At 41.7% G+C, this 16477-nt stretch overlaps 1 protein-coding gene across 1 annotated transcript; it reads right to left on the bottom strand.

Annotated features, from left to right (window-relative positions):
* Positions 1–3091: 3091 nt before the first annotated feature.
* LOC130883732 (olfactory receptor 10H1-like) lies at positions 3092–4048 on the bottom strand. The gene has a single exon (XM_057784457.1). The coding sequence runs from the start codon at positions 4046–4048 to the stop codon at positions 3092–3094; it is 957 nt and encodes a 318-aa protein (XP_057640440.1).
* Between the last annotated feature and the right edge of the window lie 12429 nt (positions 4049–16477).

Genomic DNA, 16477 nt, shown 5'->3' with positions numbered 1-16477 from the left:
TCATAGAGTCGAGCCAAGCTCCTCTCTTCTGCTATCCAGAACATCAGTGATAGGCTAAGGGTACATCACCAAAGATGCAACTTTCTTGAGGTCATTACTCATGCTGGGGGTGAGGTGTTTTTAGGTAATGTGGCTAGTTTTGAATCATCCAGGCTCCTATAAGAACCCCCTCATTCTTGCTTCTTACATACAATTCAAAATACATAGGTTCATACAGGTAGACAAGGTTGGAAAAATTTCTCTCATTCTCTTCTGCTCTATTTCGAATGAATAGACCATTATAATGCATTCACAAGAAAAAGGCAGACATCCCTTCCAAATGTCATGTTACACAGCTGTTTGGATAGGTTATAAAATGTTACCCCATAGGCTTGGTTTATTTGGAAACATGTCTTCAGGGTGATAGCGCTGTTGCGTTAGATTGTAGAAAGTTAGAAGACAGAGCCAAAGAATACCAGAAAGTCACAACGTGCAACCAACATTAAACAAGAGATTTATGGGGGAAAATACAGAATGGTCACTGCTTCTGATCAGGAAGAGAGACAGCAGAGGATTCAACGGAAGGGAAGGTTTTTATAGGGATTTTGGGAGCATGTACAATGAGCTTGGTTGGGAAAGTATGTAAGGATAGGAAACACTGCTTGGTCATTACGTTGAGTCAAGTGGTGGAGGGGGTTCCAAATCTTGGAGTTCAGGGTCAAGTCAAGGGAAGGATATTTTTTCTTTGGAATCTGCCTTGGGTTTCATGTCAAGTCAGGCTCAGGGTGTTGTTCTTTGGACCTGATATTGAGGTCAAGTTAGGGTCAGGATGTTCTGGTGTTCTTTCCTTGGCTCTGGTTTTGAGGTCAAGTCAGGATCAGAATGTTGTTTCCCTGACCCATTTTCCCTACAATGGTATGGGGTGTGGTGTCTATACTGCCTCATGTTGTCCAAGCTGGACTCCTCTTATCTATGTACTACAGAGCCTTCATCTTCTGAGCCTCTTGAATCCACCTCCCAAGTGCTAGAAAACAGCTGTGCCCAGTATATGTTAGAATCAAATTCAGTTCTTGTATGTGGGGGGAAGTGCTCTACCAACTTAGCTACATCTCAAGCTCTCCTGGGGTCCCTTTTTTAAAAATTTTAGAGATGTATGATGATGTACCCAAGGCTGGCCTAAAACTCACTATGTAGTTCAGTCTGTCTTTAAATTCATGGCAACTCTCTAGTCTCGGTCTCCTGAGTGGTGGGATTACAGGCTGCTTGATATAATGATGTCTTTCTCTTTCTTCTATTTCTTTATTTCCTTCTTTTTATTTTTGGTAGGATTTCATGAATCTCAGATTGGCTTCAAAGTGTAGCCAAGGGATGTCTTGAACTTCTGATCCACCTGCCCCTACCTCCCCATTGTTAAGGTTACAGTCATGTACAACTGTACTAGTCAGGGTACTTTAGAAGAACAGAAGTAATGGGAAGAGGTGTGTGTGTGAGTGTGTGTGTGTGTGTGTGTGTGCATGTATGTATTTGTGTATATATGTCAGTTAAGTATTCAGGCCAGTTCTTTAGTTGGGGATCCTTACACAGGGATTCAAATTTGTGTTAAGTTGACATTCAAACCAACCATAATAATCTAAGCCTCATAAACTTGACCCATAAATTCTGGTTATTGATCTTTTTTTATCTCTGCCTCTACCGCCTCCTGCATGAATCCATCTTTCATAAATCCTCCTGCATGAATCTCTCTCTTTCCCTCTGTCCCTCTCCTGCTCTTTGTATTTCTCTCTCAAGAGTCTCTTACCGAACCTGCAGCCCCCTCCTTTACATAAACTAGCTGGTCAGTAAGCTCAAGTCCTCCATCCTTCTGTTTCTTCCAACCCAGTTATAAGATTACAAGTACACACTGCTATTCTCAGCTTTTAATGTGGATGCCAGTGATCAAATTCAGGTTGTTCCTCATGTTTGTACAGAAAGCAATGACCAATGGAGCTATCTCCCCAGTCCCATTATTACTCTTTAACTGTATGTATGTTTATGTGTTTATGCATGTCTGTGTGTACGTGCATGTGTTGTGTGTGGGTGTGTGTGTGCAGGTACACTTACAAATGTATAAGTCAAAAGACAATGTTAGATGCCTCCGTCAATATCTACTCCATCTTAACTCGTATTGGAAGGGTCTATTTCTGAAACTAGTCTTCACTAATTGAGCTAGATTTCCTAGCCAGACCCAAGGAGCATCCTTTCCCTTCTCATGCCCCCTCACCAGCACTGAGGTTATAGCTGCACTCTGCCACTGCTGGCTTTTTTGTTAACATAGACATTAGCATACAAACTTAGGTTCTATATTTATATTAATCAAGCACTTGGTTCACTGAGTCATTGCCCCAGTCCTTGCTTATTGCACATTTTAGCTTAGATCCTGGCAATTCTGAAACTTAGGGTGTTTTCTTTTCTACTACTATATACACAAAGGGCAGTGTTTAGTAAATGTTTTTCTGAGATAGGGTTTCTCTGTGTAGGCCTAGCTGTCATGCTGTCCTGGAACTCTCTCTGTAGACTAGGCTGGCCTTGAATTCAGAGCATCTCCCACCTCTCCTCCTGGAGTAATGGGGATCAAGGCCTGTGACAGCACTCTCATCTCAGCTTTAGTGAACTTAAAGATTGTGCCACCCTCAGACAACGAGGCAAAAGTATGTCATGAAGTCTTCCAATTCTTGTTACTTTATGGATATATGTTGTTGAGGATCATAGAAGACAGGAGTTTGGGATACAGAGGGCAGTAAATATTCTCATAATAAATACATCAGTCAATTCTGGTTTGTTCAATATTGTGAGGCTTGTATTAATCCACCTGAAAAATATTCAGCACAAGTAGAGTAGTAAATAATGTGTACTGTAGCAGGTTGGAAAGGTCAAACACCATTTTCTGTCTATTTTCTCATACTTATTTCATTCCCCAAATAAATCCGAGATGTTAACCCATTCATGTATACTTACATATGACTACAAAGGTTTGACCAACATGGAAGTATCAGAAGTACACACATAGTGATAGAGAATTTTCACAAACAGTAAAATTTGGTGTACCAATCTACAAGAATTTTCTTATAGGTCTTTAAATTTTCTCTGGGTAGAGTTTGCTTAGGAAAGCTTTCTTCATGGCATTCTTCAGCTCTTTGTTCCTGAGACTGAAGATGATGGGGCTGAGGAAGGGGGTGAGGACCGTGTAGGTGATACCCATCAGAGTGTCTCCTTCCAGAGACTTGGGACCCTTGGGCTTGAGGTAGATGACAGAGGCAAAGCCATAGTGCACAATCACCACCGTGAGGTGGGATGCACAGGTAGAGAAGGCCTTTTGCCGACCCTCGGCTGATGGTATCTTCAAGATGGCTGCCACAATGAAGGCATAGGAGAGGAGGATGAGGAGAAAGCATCCCAGGAGGCCTGTGATGCACACCATCCCTACACCTCTGGCTACTACCAGTACATTCTCTCCACATGCCAACTTCAATAGAGGATGAACATGACAAACAAAATGGTGGATCTCATTGGGTCCACAGAAAGTGAGATTGAAAATGGCTGTAGTCACCACCGTTCCCACAAGTGAACCACCAACCCAGGACCCAGCCACCAAGCAAGCACAGCCACCAGGACTCATGAACACATTGTAGCGCAGTGGGTGACAGATAGCCACATAGCGGTCATAGCCCATGACAGTGAGGAGGAAAGAGTGGGTGAAGCCGAATGTGAAGGAGAAGAACATCTGGCTGGCACAGGCCAGGAAGGCGATGGAGTGAAGCGTGGAGAGCAGGTCGGCCAGCATGCGTGGGATGATGGCAAAGGTGTAGAAAATCTCAGAGATGGAGAGTGCACACAGGAAGAGGTACATGGGCGTGTGGAGGCTGTGATCACTCCAGATGGTGGCCATGATGAGCAGATTGCCCAGCAGCGTGAAGAGGTACATGAAGAGGAAGAGCAGAAAGAACATCAGCTGAAGGTGAGGGAAGGTAGAGAAGCCAATGAGGATGAACTCTGACACTCCTGAGTGATTGACTCCCTGCATGGAGGCCATGCCTGAGGTGAGGTAGGCAGAGGTCATCTACTAGATGGAGAAAAATTATCAGTTTCCACACCAAAGAGGCTGATCCTGCAAGAAAATTACAGATGTATTAATCTTGCTCCCACTGTTATAGCCTATAACTTAATTCAGTCATCACATTAATAGAGGTGATATTATTTTCTCCTCTATTTTGAATGTCTTTGCACACTTACTGTGAATATTGGGACGTAGGAATGTTGGGCAAATTGTCAAAGTTAATCTGCTAAAAAGGTAGATCCGAGATCAATTTGACACTTGTACTGACCTCTTAGATTGTATATCACAGGTGTTCCTTTGCTTTGCATGCCCAGTGAAACTGTTCATTTACTAGAACTGCCAACCATTGCTTTCCTGCACTTACCCTTTCCTGTGCTAAATCCTGGTTATTTCCCAGTTTCAGGTGCCCCAGTGTATACCAAATCATGACTATAAGCCTTGGCAAGGTTCAATTCCAACTTAATATACATCAATCTCCTGATTCCTCTTAGATTGCAAGCTCTGAGGTAGTCAGCTCCAATGTGTAACAATGTACAGTAGCAGAACCTGTTTCAATCCCTACTCTGCCTACGGTGAACTTCAGTAAATTTATTCACACTGTTTTTCTCTATATTTCTCTCAATATCGCAAAAGTTGTTGTAAGTAATAGTAAGTTTTAAGTCCATGGTAGCACACACCTTTAATCTCAGCAATCGGGCTGTAGAGGCAGGGGGATCTCTGTTAGTTTGAGGCTAGTCTGGTCTACATATTGAGTTCCAGGACAGGAACCAAAGCTACTAAAAGAAACCCTGGCTTGAAAATTCAAAACAAAACAAAAAAAGAAATAATAAGTGTTTCTTAAAATTTTATTAAAAGGTGCCAACCCAGAAGGTGCAATGTAGCATATTTAAGTCTACATGAGAGGGGAAAATGCTGGTTTTGCCCACTAAATAATCTGACTTTATTGAGGTCTCCACATTTCAATATGTATCATTTAACTATATATATTTAGTAATAGACAATGCAAAGTCTGAAAGATCAGATCATTTTTCTGTTTCCTGTCCCTTGGTTTTGCCTCTTGTACATACATACATAAATGGAATCCCGAGCTATATGGCCTTCTGTGTTTGACAGCTTTTGTACAAGCGAATATCTTTTTCTATTATTACTGCTGCTGTTGTTGCTATTTACTGTGTGTGTGCATATTTGTTTATGCAAAGGTGTGTTGTGTGCACATGTGTGTGTGTAACGTGTGTTCAGGTACCTGAGAAGGCCAGAAGAGAATGTTAGACCCCCTAGAACTTCTTGACCCCTCAATGTAGGCTTTTGAAAGTCCACTGGAAGTGTAGAAAACAGATGACCACTGAGTCTCCTCTTCAGGCCCTGATGAATGCCCTCTTCAAAAAGCTAAGTATTTGATTATTTATAGGTTCATCATCTATTTTAGTGAGTGGTGGCTGTGTTTTCCAAGTACCACCACTTTTCAGGTTACTGGTTCTATCCTAGATGTCATTTGATCATTTCCTTCATTTCAAGCTTACCACCTTCCAATCTGTCCAAAGATGGTGGTTCCAACAGCCCCCATAAAACCCCAACACTCTGAGATTGTGGAGGTGAATGGTTTTGGGAAACAACATCCTGCAGGATAAAACTGAATGGATACATGGACGCTGCATTCATACAGTTCCTCTGTGCACAGAGCCAGGTTTCTTAACACAAGACTCTTGAAATTGGAACCTAATAATTCATTCTGTGACGAGCCCTCTTGTGCCTTTTGTGGTGTTTAACAACATCCCTGGTCTCTACTGTGTAGACAGCAGGAACTGCTGACCAAATGGGACAAGGAAAACATTTCAGAAAGCATGAATGACTCCATATAGAAACATTTCTCCTTGTTAAAAATCGCTGACCTATAAAGACTACAGGTGCCTCATTGGTACCCTTCCTCTGCATTCTGCATGAGTTTGTTGCCCAAGCTCTCTTTATTTGGCAAATACATGTTTCTGCTTAAGGCACAGAGTCAACGTCATGTCCTCTTTAGAGTTTTTGTGTATATTATCTTCCCAAAACAGATCAAGTCACTCTATTTAAGTGACTATAATAAACCCAGATTACTACTTGATCATGGATCCATCAATCTGCATTATGCTGGGCTCACGTCTGCTCATGGAACTGGGCAGTGAGTTCTTCTATCAATGACTGGTGTAACTCTAATTACTACTGTAACTATAATATACAAAACACATTGGATTCCCATAAGCACATCTGTCTTCTGTGTCTGTCTTGTGAACTCTTGTGCATCTGTCACTAGGCTCAGCACCCTCCTGTGGTTCTTGAATCTTTCCCTGGCTGTGGGAAGGAGCTGCTGTGCTCCCAGTTATCTATAGGAGAAGGGAGATTCCCACAGAGAACTCATCTCTCCCAGGGAAGGACAAGTGTGGACCAGAGGGGCCAGGATTTGAACTTAGGACCTAGTGCTCACAGAGCTTGTCTTCTTGGCCTCCTGCTATTCTACTCATCGCATATTCATGACTGTTAAAAAGAAAACCAGAGGCTGCTCTCACTCAGAGATGTCTTTCCTCTGTGACTGACCGTGCCCACTCCTATCTTTATATTACCTATGACCCAAGCAATCATAGAAAGGGAGAACTCTGGAGACTGAGATTGCATATGCCACCCATTGGCATTATAGGAACTTGAGTGGTTATTTGTTCAGAAAAATGAAAGATCGGGAGGAGAATAAAAGACCTGTGGCTTTCAGGGGATGGTGAGGACAAAGGAAGGAGGAAAAGACAAAGTGAAGAGGATTTCTAAAGGTACTAAGAATGCTGCAGACTTTCAGGAGGGACATATGGCTTTGTACAATTGTCCAAACCTAGGGACCGTACAACACTAAGAATGACACTTAATATAAACATGGAGATCAGAAACACACAAACACACACACACACAGGGAAAGGCGGAGAGGCAGGCATAGGGGAAGAACAGGACACTCTAAGTCTCACAGGTACCCATGGTTGGTGCCACTTTGACATCCAGATACCTGCAGACTAAGCCTGGCAAGGATAAATCCTACCCATACATTTCTTTAGTGTTTCTCAAATTCAGCATTAGGGACATATAGGAAAGTGTCATTTATTTTTAAATTGATATTATATTTGATTGGTTTATCTTGGATATACACATTTATGCAAAAACCATGACTATTTTGGTGAATACCTATATATTAATAGATGTGTCATGATTAAGTCAAACTGTTAGCCAAATAAATTCACCTCAATGCTCAGCAGTTTCTGTGTTGTGCCAGACACAATTTTAATGCTGCCACATGTGATAGATGTTTACTGACTACAGTTCCCCATCCTAATGAATTTGCTGCCTGTGATCAGTAATTCTGCATTCACTCTCCTCAAAGAACAAGTTTCTGGCCACCACTCACACAAGGCACAAACAGACAAATTCTACATGATTCTGATAATGTGTAATATAATAACAAGGTTGAACTCATAGAAATGATGAGGAGTTGTTATGTGTAGACCATGTCTTTATGGAGAGACCTGTGTCCTGAATTCTGACACATTGATTTTCACAAATTGTCAAATATTTCCTGAAGAACAGGCCGTGTTTGAGAACCAATGGCTCACCTGATTCTCTAAGATCCCATTTTGCCCCTCCTGTTTCCTCTTCACTGACATCTCTCAGCTCCCTTGCCTTTCTTTGCATCTATTGCTTCCACTTTCCTCATGAATTCCTTATTCCTTACATGCCTTGGAATTGGCCTCTCAGTCCTCAGTGTATTCTGTCTTCCATATGCCTGCCCCCAGCCTGCTGCTGGACTCTGGCTGCACAGACCAACACATGTTAACACAGAAAGATAACCTGGGTAAGAGAGTCTGCTCCTATATCTCTGCAGGCCAGCTTTCCCGCCTGTCCAAATGCCGTACCTCATGAAGTAGGAGATCCCGAGAAGATACAATCTACTGTGCAATCATCACAGGGTCTTGATGCCCCCTGCCCCATATACTTGAATCTCTTGAAGAGTCGCAGAAGAAAGTGACTTTTTTCAATCCCTGGCTGCCTCTGGCTTCCCAGGTTTTTGTGGTGAAGTAGATGAAAAGGAAGGGCCACTAACCTGAGAATCACGGCTCTGCAACTGATCCCTCTGATAAAAATCCCTGATTGAAAATGCCAGTGCATGTGGACACTATACTGGTATGACTAGAGCCAACTTGACCCGGGACTTAGAGGAGCCTGGTCACCATTTTTTATCCTTCCTGTGCTACCTGCCCACTGCCTGTTCTGGCTGGTTGTAATCCAGCTGCCTCTGCTTCTGCTACAGGGAGCCCAGGGCCCCTAGAGCAATGCTGGGGATGAGGCCACCTCAGGGAATCTGTGTCCCCACTTCCCCCTCCCTGCTTTCCAGTGGTGAGTCAATTACCTGAGCTTCTCTGTGGCTTGAGAAGAGACTTAATTCTCGACAATCTGCAGATGTGGCGTGCTAACTGTTAGATTTAATAGGAGAACCGGCCTGCAGATGTCCCCGGGGATGAGCAGCCTCCAGTACACTTCCTACACTTTCCTTCTTCCTCATCTTAATCTCTGGTTCAGGCAAGAGGGATTTTCAAAGTTACATCATTTTAATTCAAAGAACACACTTGTTTTTTTTTTTTTTCTTGAGCAATTAAAAGGCCACAAAATAAGTTTGAGGGCTATGAAAAATTCAGTCACAAAAACATTTTCTGGGAATAGTTTAAAATACCTTTTTAAAGTTTATTGGATATATTTACCTGTTATTTAGTGGGGGGGAACGGAAAACACACTTGTGGAGTTCACCTTGCTGGCCACATTCACAGCGTTACATATACGTGACATGTGAACCAATGCAAACCTTAAAAATGACATTACTCTGGATAATAATTTCATTCTTGAGATATTATATGCTTTATATAATAGATCTCAGTATTTAAGTCAAGGAGAGTTGACATGTTTCTAGTGTTCAACTAACATTTCTACCTAGACCAGATCATTTTCATTACGCCAATGAGACAACTCTGTGGTTAAGAGTGGACATTGACCTTGCAAAGGACCTGAATTCAGTTCCCAGCTCCTATGTCAAGCAGCTTACAAATGCCTGTAACTCCAGTTCAGAGTACCAGATGCCCTCTTTCTGGTCCCAGTGGGGACACACATGCACATGTTAGGACACATACACATAAATAGAAATTTAAAAAAACACGATGTTTAAGCAGACACAGTTCAATCTATCCCTGCAGCTATTGGAAATCTCCAGGTTTGTGTCTACCTTGCATTTGCCTTTTTGGACCATTTCACGTAAGTGGAAAAGGAAGAGTTGTGGCTTTTCTCTTTCATTCTGCAGATAACACATCTTTCCTCTGAATATTTTGTAGTAAAATTTGTAATGACCAAGGATATTCATTCTTTCATTGCTGACATTCTGGACCCGTTATGCTTTTTGGTGATGACAAGATTGTGAATAGCGGGAAGTTGACCCACATTTCTGCTATTAAACATTATCAGGGAAGCTTCTGCTTACAGTAGTTGGCATTTAATTCATAGGCCTACAGCTAGACAATAAGCAGAGAGTAAGACTTTGGAGTACTCAGTCATGAATGAGATGTCTTCATCAAATCCTCCCCTCAAGGATCCAGGATTTTTGAGGAAGAGGAGGAGAAGATTGTAAGAGCCAAAGGTGATAGATGACTCCAAGGGAACAGTGTCTGACAGACACAACAGGGCTGATGCTCCTATGGACTCAGAGACCATGGCATCACACACATGGCCTGCAAAGATTCAGTCAAGATAGGGTTAGAACCCCAGGAGGGGGGTTGTAACAGGGTCCCAGTCCTATCGAAAAACCTGTTGCCAATTGACACCGGTTGAGAAAGGGACAATCAGTGTTATGCATTCACAACATAGTACATAAACCACACTCCACAGCAAACACCATGCCCAGAAATCGTGGCCAACACAAAGTAGATTCCATGTGGATTTTTGTTTTGTTCTTATATATCTTGTTTCATTGTTTTTTTTTTTTTTTACTTTTTTTTAGCAATAGAAAAAAAGAACATGAAATTGAATGCGTAGGGCGATTCAGGGGATCAGGAGGATTTTCAAGGAAGGAAAAACATGACCAAACTGTGTTCCATAAAAGAATTTTAATTCAGCCAGGTGGTGGTAGCACATGCCTTTAATCACAGGACTCAGGAAGCAGAGACAGGCAGGTCTCTGTGTGTTTGAGGCCAAACTGATCTACAAAGAGAGTTCTATGACAACCAGGGCTATTACACAGAAGAACCCTGTCTCAAAATCCAAAAGGTAAGAAAAGAAAGAGAGGGAAAGAAGGAAGGAGAGAGAGGAGGAGAGAGACAGATAGAGATAGAAAGAGAGGAAGAGAGAGAAAGTGGAATATATATATATATATATATATATATATATATAGAGAGAGAGAGAGAGAGAGAGAGAGAGAGAGAGGGAGGGAGGGAGAGAGGGAGGGAGGGAGAGGGAGAGAGAAAGTGAGAGGGGGAGGGAGAGAGAGAGGGAGAGAGAAAGAGAGAGAGGGGGAGGGAGGGAGGGGGAGAGAGAGAGAAAGAGAGAGAGGGAGGAAGGGAGAGAGAGAGAGAGAGAGAGAGAGAGAGAAAGAGAGAGAGAGAGAGAGAGAGAGAGAGAGAGAGAGAGAGAGAGAGAGAGAAGGGGGGAACTATCAAAGGTAGACAGAGGCCTGAGATAAGATAGACTCACTAGAAAATGCCTCCAGCATCCTACTGCCTCCAATTAGATTCTATCTCTTGAAATTTATTCCACCTCCCAAACACATCTTCAAATCATAACCCATTACTATATTAACCTATTGAGTCTTCCTGATCAAGTAGCCCCTCAATGTTTGGATTTACTCTCCAGGGATCACGTAACAGATGAGCCATTAGGGGGCAAATTCACATCCAAACAAAAGCACCTCCTTATGAATGCCCAAAATTTGCAACATCTTAGACTCAATGACTCCTCCAGGTCATTAAGTTGCTTCAAACTAACAGTAAGTGAGCCACCTGATGATGCTTCATACGATCCTTTGAATATGAAGCCAGGAGAGGCCATGTCTTCCTTCTGTATTTACTTAAAATGTATATAAGAAGGGAAATCTAAAAGGCTCTACGTGGGTTTAGAAACTGGAGATAGAACCAGATGAGGGGTATACTGTGATCTCTCCCCAAACGAACAAAACCAAAAGTCAGAATGGCAAACAATTATGTGCTTGAGGATTTAAAGATTCCAGGAAACCACTGTAATGCAACTGAAACACCCAGTGAAACTGGGGAGAGGTGCTCCAAAGACAGGATGCAGATGAAAACCCCAGTGCCGTGGATGAGGGACAGCTCTGTGAGTTGTAGGCTACTGAGTTATCTAATGTTATCCTCAGCCCCAATATATGCAGGCTTTTGTCACTACTGTTGGTTGTACACTAGAAATAGAGACAGTAAGTGCTTGTTGCTGAAGACCACACATGCTGTGGTCACAGGACAGGGAAGAATTGAGCTAAAACTAAACTGGGAGTCTCTTTCCTGAGGATTCCCATAGACACTACAAAATGCATTAATACAAGCTTTTAGGGAATAACTACCACCAACAGTGCAGATTTGTTATGGATCCAAAGTGTTATGGAATTAATATGCCAAACAAGATGTTCTCACAGGGCAGTAGTGGCATGGTTGTTATGGGTACAACTAGTACTTTAATTGAAATTAATGTAGATCTACAGGAGATAGCCACTGGGTACTGTAAACTAAGCAAAACCTTATGTCTGAGGAAGAATAGTCAAGTAAGGAAACTACTTATATTTTGATAAATGGATAGAGTGTACCTTGGAAATCAACTTCTAAACATTTGTGATTATGCCCAGATGTTACTATGATATTTAGCCTTTGTACTAGAGGGCTACCTTTTTTTTAAGTGAACAACAGAAATTGCAAACATGCATTCATCCCTGACTTGCTGAGAATAAATGCACTCTACAGTGACAGAGTGTCCCAGCACTTCTTACATATGATTATAAATTCATAGTTTCATACAGGTAGACAAGGTTGGAATAATTTTTCTCATTTTCTTCTTCTCTTATTTCGAATGAATAGTCCATTATAATGCATTCACAAGGAAAAGGCAAATGTCCCTTCCAAATGTCACATTACACTGGTGTTTGGATAGGGTATAAAATGTTACTCCATAGACTTGGTTTATTTGGGAACATGTCTCCAGAGTGGTAGCGCTGTTTTGTGAGATTGTAGAAAAGTTATAAGGTGATCTCAGCTTGAGGAAGGAGCCTAGGAGGGCAGTTTTCCAGGTTATGGGCATAAGTCCACTTCTGGCCCATCTCCTTTCACTGCTGTCAGGATGTAGTGAGTTCAGCCACACCAGCATCAACACTACCATACTTCTGTCACCGTCATGAATTGCATCCTTCTAACAGGGAACCAAAATAAACCTTTCCTATCCTAAGTCGCTTCTCTCAGATATTTTGTCATAACAATAAGTCACTAATAGAATGACCACATTCTCTCTGATGTTAAAGCACATAGTGAATGTACAAAGTGAATGATGAAGGGATTTTAGAGATTTCACCATGTTCGTCATGATGCCACATCTAAATTTTGTGGCAGTGATGGGGTGGAAATACTAGAAAACCACTATGCCTTCAAAGTCATTTCTTCATTGAATGATTTCTTCCTATCCATATTAATCTAAGTATCACCACTTGAACACAAACACAGAAAGATTGACTGTTTTACACAAATTCTTAGTGGTATTTTTATTATTGGAAAATTATACATACACACACATACACACAGACAGTATAATATCCATCACTACCTCTCGCCAACTTTCCACAGACTCCTCTGCATCATGTCTCCCAACTTCATGTATTTTTGTTTTTAACATATCATGTCCAATTAGTGCTTCTCATGCACAAAATGGGCTTAGGGTCATCTTCTGGGCCATGGGCAACCTACAAATGACCATACCCATGAAGAAAAGTGGTTACTTTCCCTCAGGAGCATCAACTGCCAATGGTGCCTCAGCTAGGAATGGGGCCTCAGTTAGTTCATCTCCTGTCCATGCAGAAATTCCTAACTGGCTTGACTGCAGTCAGTAACCAAAGCTGCTGTGAGTTTATGTGCATAACAACCACGATATTTCAGAAGACGGCATTGCACAGCACTCATCTTTAAGGTTTACATTCTTTCTGTCCCTACTTCTGTAATGTTCACTGAAGTGGAAGAGAAGGCTAGCCAGACTGTTAGATAAGGCAAATTCAGGGGCATTCATCAGCACGTAAGTGCTGTACTCGTATACCAAAGGGTCTGCCCCCATTCTGTCTCAGTCAGAGATTAAGTTCCTCATATTCTTGTACAGTAGGATAAAATGTTCAGACCTGAAACTCAAGATTGCCTGAATGCTCCTGATTGGAGAGATTTTTTTTTTTTTTTTTTTTTTTTTTTTTTTTTTTTTTTTTGGTTTTTCGAGACAGGGTTTCTCTGTGGTTTTGGAGTCTGTCCTGGAACTAGCTCTTGTAGACCAGGCTGGACTCGAACTCACAGAGATCCACCTGCCCCTGCCTCCCAAGTGCTGGGATTAAAGGCGTGCGCCACCACCGCCCGGCTTTGATTGGAGTATGAGTTCTGGAATCTATTTCCTCAGAGCCAAATTGAAAAAAGTTCATTGGCACACACAAGAAAGCAAATCCCATAGTGAGGCACTTACAGGTTCAGAACCTATCTAAGGGCTATTACTATGTAGAATGTACAGGTCTAGAACTCCCATGACCTTCAAATTCTGTGATTACTATTTCACTATGACTTGAGATGCTAAGGTGACAGATTTTTCTCCAGTTATGAGGCTGCCTACTTGCGAACTTCCATCAATTGCAAATAACAATAATTTAAAAATAGTTAATATACATCATCTTCTGAATATCCTCAGTCTGATTTAACAAAAATGTCATCAGAATAATTCTACTAGCTTCCATTTAACTGAATCAAAGACAGCAAAGTCAGCATAATACTAAACATTGAACATTTCATGAAGTTTGTCCAAAACAGTACACTAGAAAGCAAAGCAACTGTTCTTAAGGGGTTCTTTTATCACAAGGCTCACTGGGAAATAGACCTTTCTGCAAGATTTTACTTTTACTTTTGATTATGTGCTATTGGTGTATCTGTGTATGGATATATATGCACATGAATGCAGGTGTCTCTATAGCCGAGAAGGAAGATTATCATATCTCCTAAAGTTACAGACTGTTAGAAAACAGTTGATTTGGGTAATGAGAGCAGCAAGCACTCTTAACCACTGAGACATCTTTTCAGTTCTGCAAGTGCATCTCATTATATATGGCTAACTCTGATATAGGCCCAAATATAGCATTCTGGACCTCATCATGCTTTAGAGATGCAGAGTGACAATCTCTGGTGGCAAGAAAAATATTGCCTTCCCAAGTTCATCTTTGGGACTGGAGAATCTTAGAGATCTTGTCTCAAGAAGTCTGAATCAGCTTAGGAGGCAGAGGAATTCTTTGATTTCTAAGCCAGTCTGGTTTAAACAGTGAGTTCCAGGAGAGTCGGAGCTACATAGTTAGATTTGGTCCTAACATGTTTTAGTTAATCACTGAGGAAGTACATACCAAGGTCTTGGCATGAAACCAAGAACATGACACAGGACTGCAGGCATCAGACAGTTTACACTATGGAGAAACTGGAAGTCCCAGGTTATATGAATACATTAACCAGAAATTTTTATATTTCTTTATAATTTTTATAATGTAATTACAAAGACAAATGAATGCTGTCCTAACTGATAAACAATAAAGTAAAATTCAAATTGCAGTATACATCCTTTTTATTTGGGGAGGCAGTGTTTATATCCATGCCCAAGGCTAGAAACTAGAATTCTATGCAGCCAAAGCTGACCTTAAACTAACAACTTTGCTGCCTCTAGCTTCCAAGTGCTGGGATTAAAACATGCACCTCTACACCAGGCCCACAGTAAAATGGGACTTGCTGTGGGACAATGGTCTGTACCCTGTCACTTGTATTTTAAATGAATACTGATTGGCTAGTAGCCAGGCAGGAAGTATAGGCGGGACAACCAAGAGAGAAGTAGAGGCAGGGCAATGAGAATTCTGGGAAGAGAGAAGTCTCAGTCTACAGTCATCATCTAGACTGAGACAAAGCCAGACACAGAGTAAGCAAGATGTGACTGTGTCACTGAAAAAGGTACTAAGTCACGTGGCTAACACAGACAAGAATTATGGGCTAATATAAGTTATAAGAGTTAATAAGAAGCCTGAGAGACTAGGCTGATCAGTTCATAATTAATGTAGACTTCTATGTGGTTTCTTTGGGACTGAACAACTGCAGGACAGCATGGAACAGAAACCTCAGTCAACATATACTTAACATGCTTCAACATGTACTAGAAAAAGCATTAAGTTCAACCATTCTATGCTGGAATGTCAGTAAAACTTTAAAATATTGTACATAGAATGATCAAATTTTTTTTAAAATCTTTTTTTTAATATTTATTTATTTATTTAGTACACAGTATTCTGTCTGCATGTATGTCTACAGGCCAGAAGAGGGCACCAGACCTCATTACAGATGGTTGTGAGCCACCATGTGGTTGCTGGGAATTGAACTCAGGACCTTTGGAAGAGCAGGAAATGCTCTTAACCTCTGAGCCATCTCCCCAGCCCTAGAATGATCAAATTTTTAACAGCCCAAATAAGTAAAGTCAAATTCCCTTCTTTCAATTTACCATATGCAGGCCTAAAGGGGTGGGGATGAGATGGAGGTGGAAAGGTAGGAGCTGAAGATTTTCACCTTAAGAAAAGAAAAGAACTTGAGTTTCCTCCAAATCCAATCTCTCAACTCATCCCTAGCTCTGCAGTGGAACACCAGCCATCCCTTCTCTGCCCCTTTATGCAGGGGATCCCACAGATCTTCCCTAACTTGCCTAACTTCCCTGCCTCCACTCATTGTTTGTCCTAGACCCCAAATGAAGCAAGCACTCCCTGGGAACCCACATGCCACTCAACCCAGGGAAGCAGGTAGCCTGCAGGCCATTTCCACCTCTCCTTCACCTTCTTCAAAACCAGTCCCTCAGTCTTACCACAGCTGTGTAATAGACCTCCTGCTTTAACCTCCCTCTACCCCATCCCCTTCTCCAGTGAGTGATACAGATGTCCCACTCTAATGGTCTCTGGCTCACTGCTTTATCCCAGCCCTAAACCCCAGCAGCAATTGCTTGGGATCCCAAATGCACTCCAGTCTGGGATTTATGATCTACTAACCAGACCATCACACCTCCCTTATGTCCTTCAAAACCAAACCCCAGTCTCATCCCCAGCTCCATAGTAGA

Source organism: Chionomys nivalis, chromosome 1 (genome assembly GCF_950005125.1).
Source record: "Chionomys nivalis chromosome 1, mChiNiv1.1, whole genome shotgun sequence".
Taxonomy (NCBI): Eukaryota; Metazoa; Chordata; class Mammalia; order Rodentia; family Cricetidae; genus Chionomys; species Chionomys nivalis.
The sequence above is the reverse complement of the archived record's forward strand: the minus strand, read 5'-3'. Positions and strand labels throughout refer to the sequence as shown.

Coding starts and splice junctions, on each gene's coding strand:
- LOC130883732 (XM_057784457.1), bottom strand. CDS start 4,048: ATGGCCTCCATGCAGGGAGTCAATCACTCAGGAGTGTCAGAGTTCATC.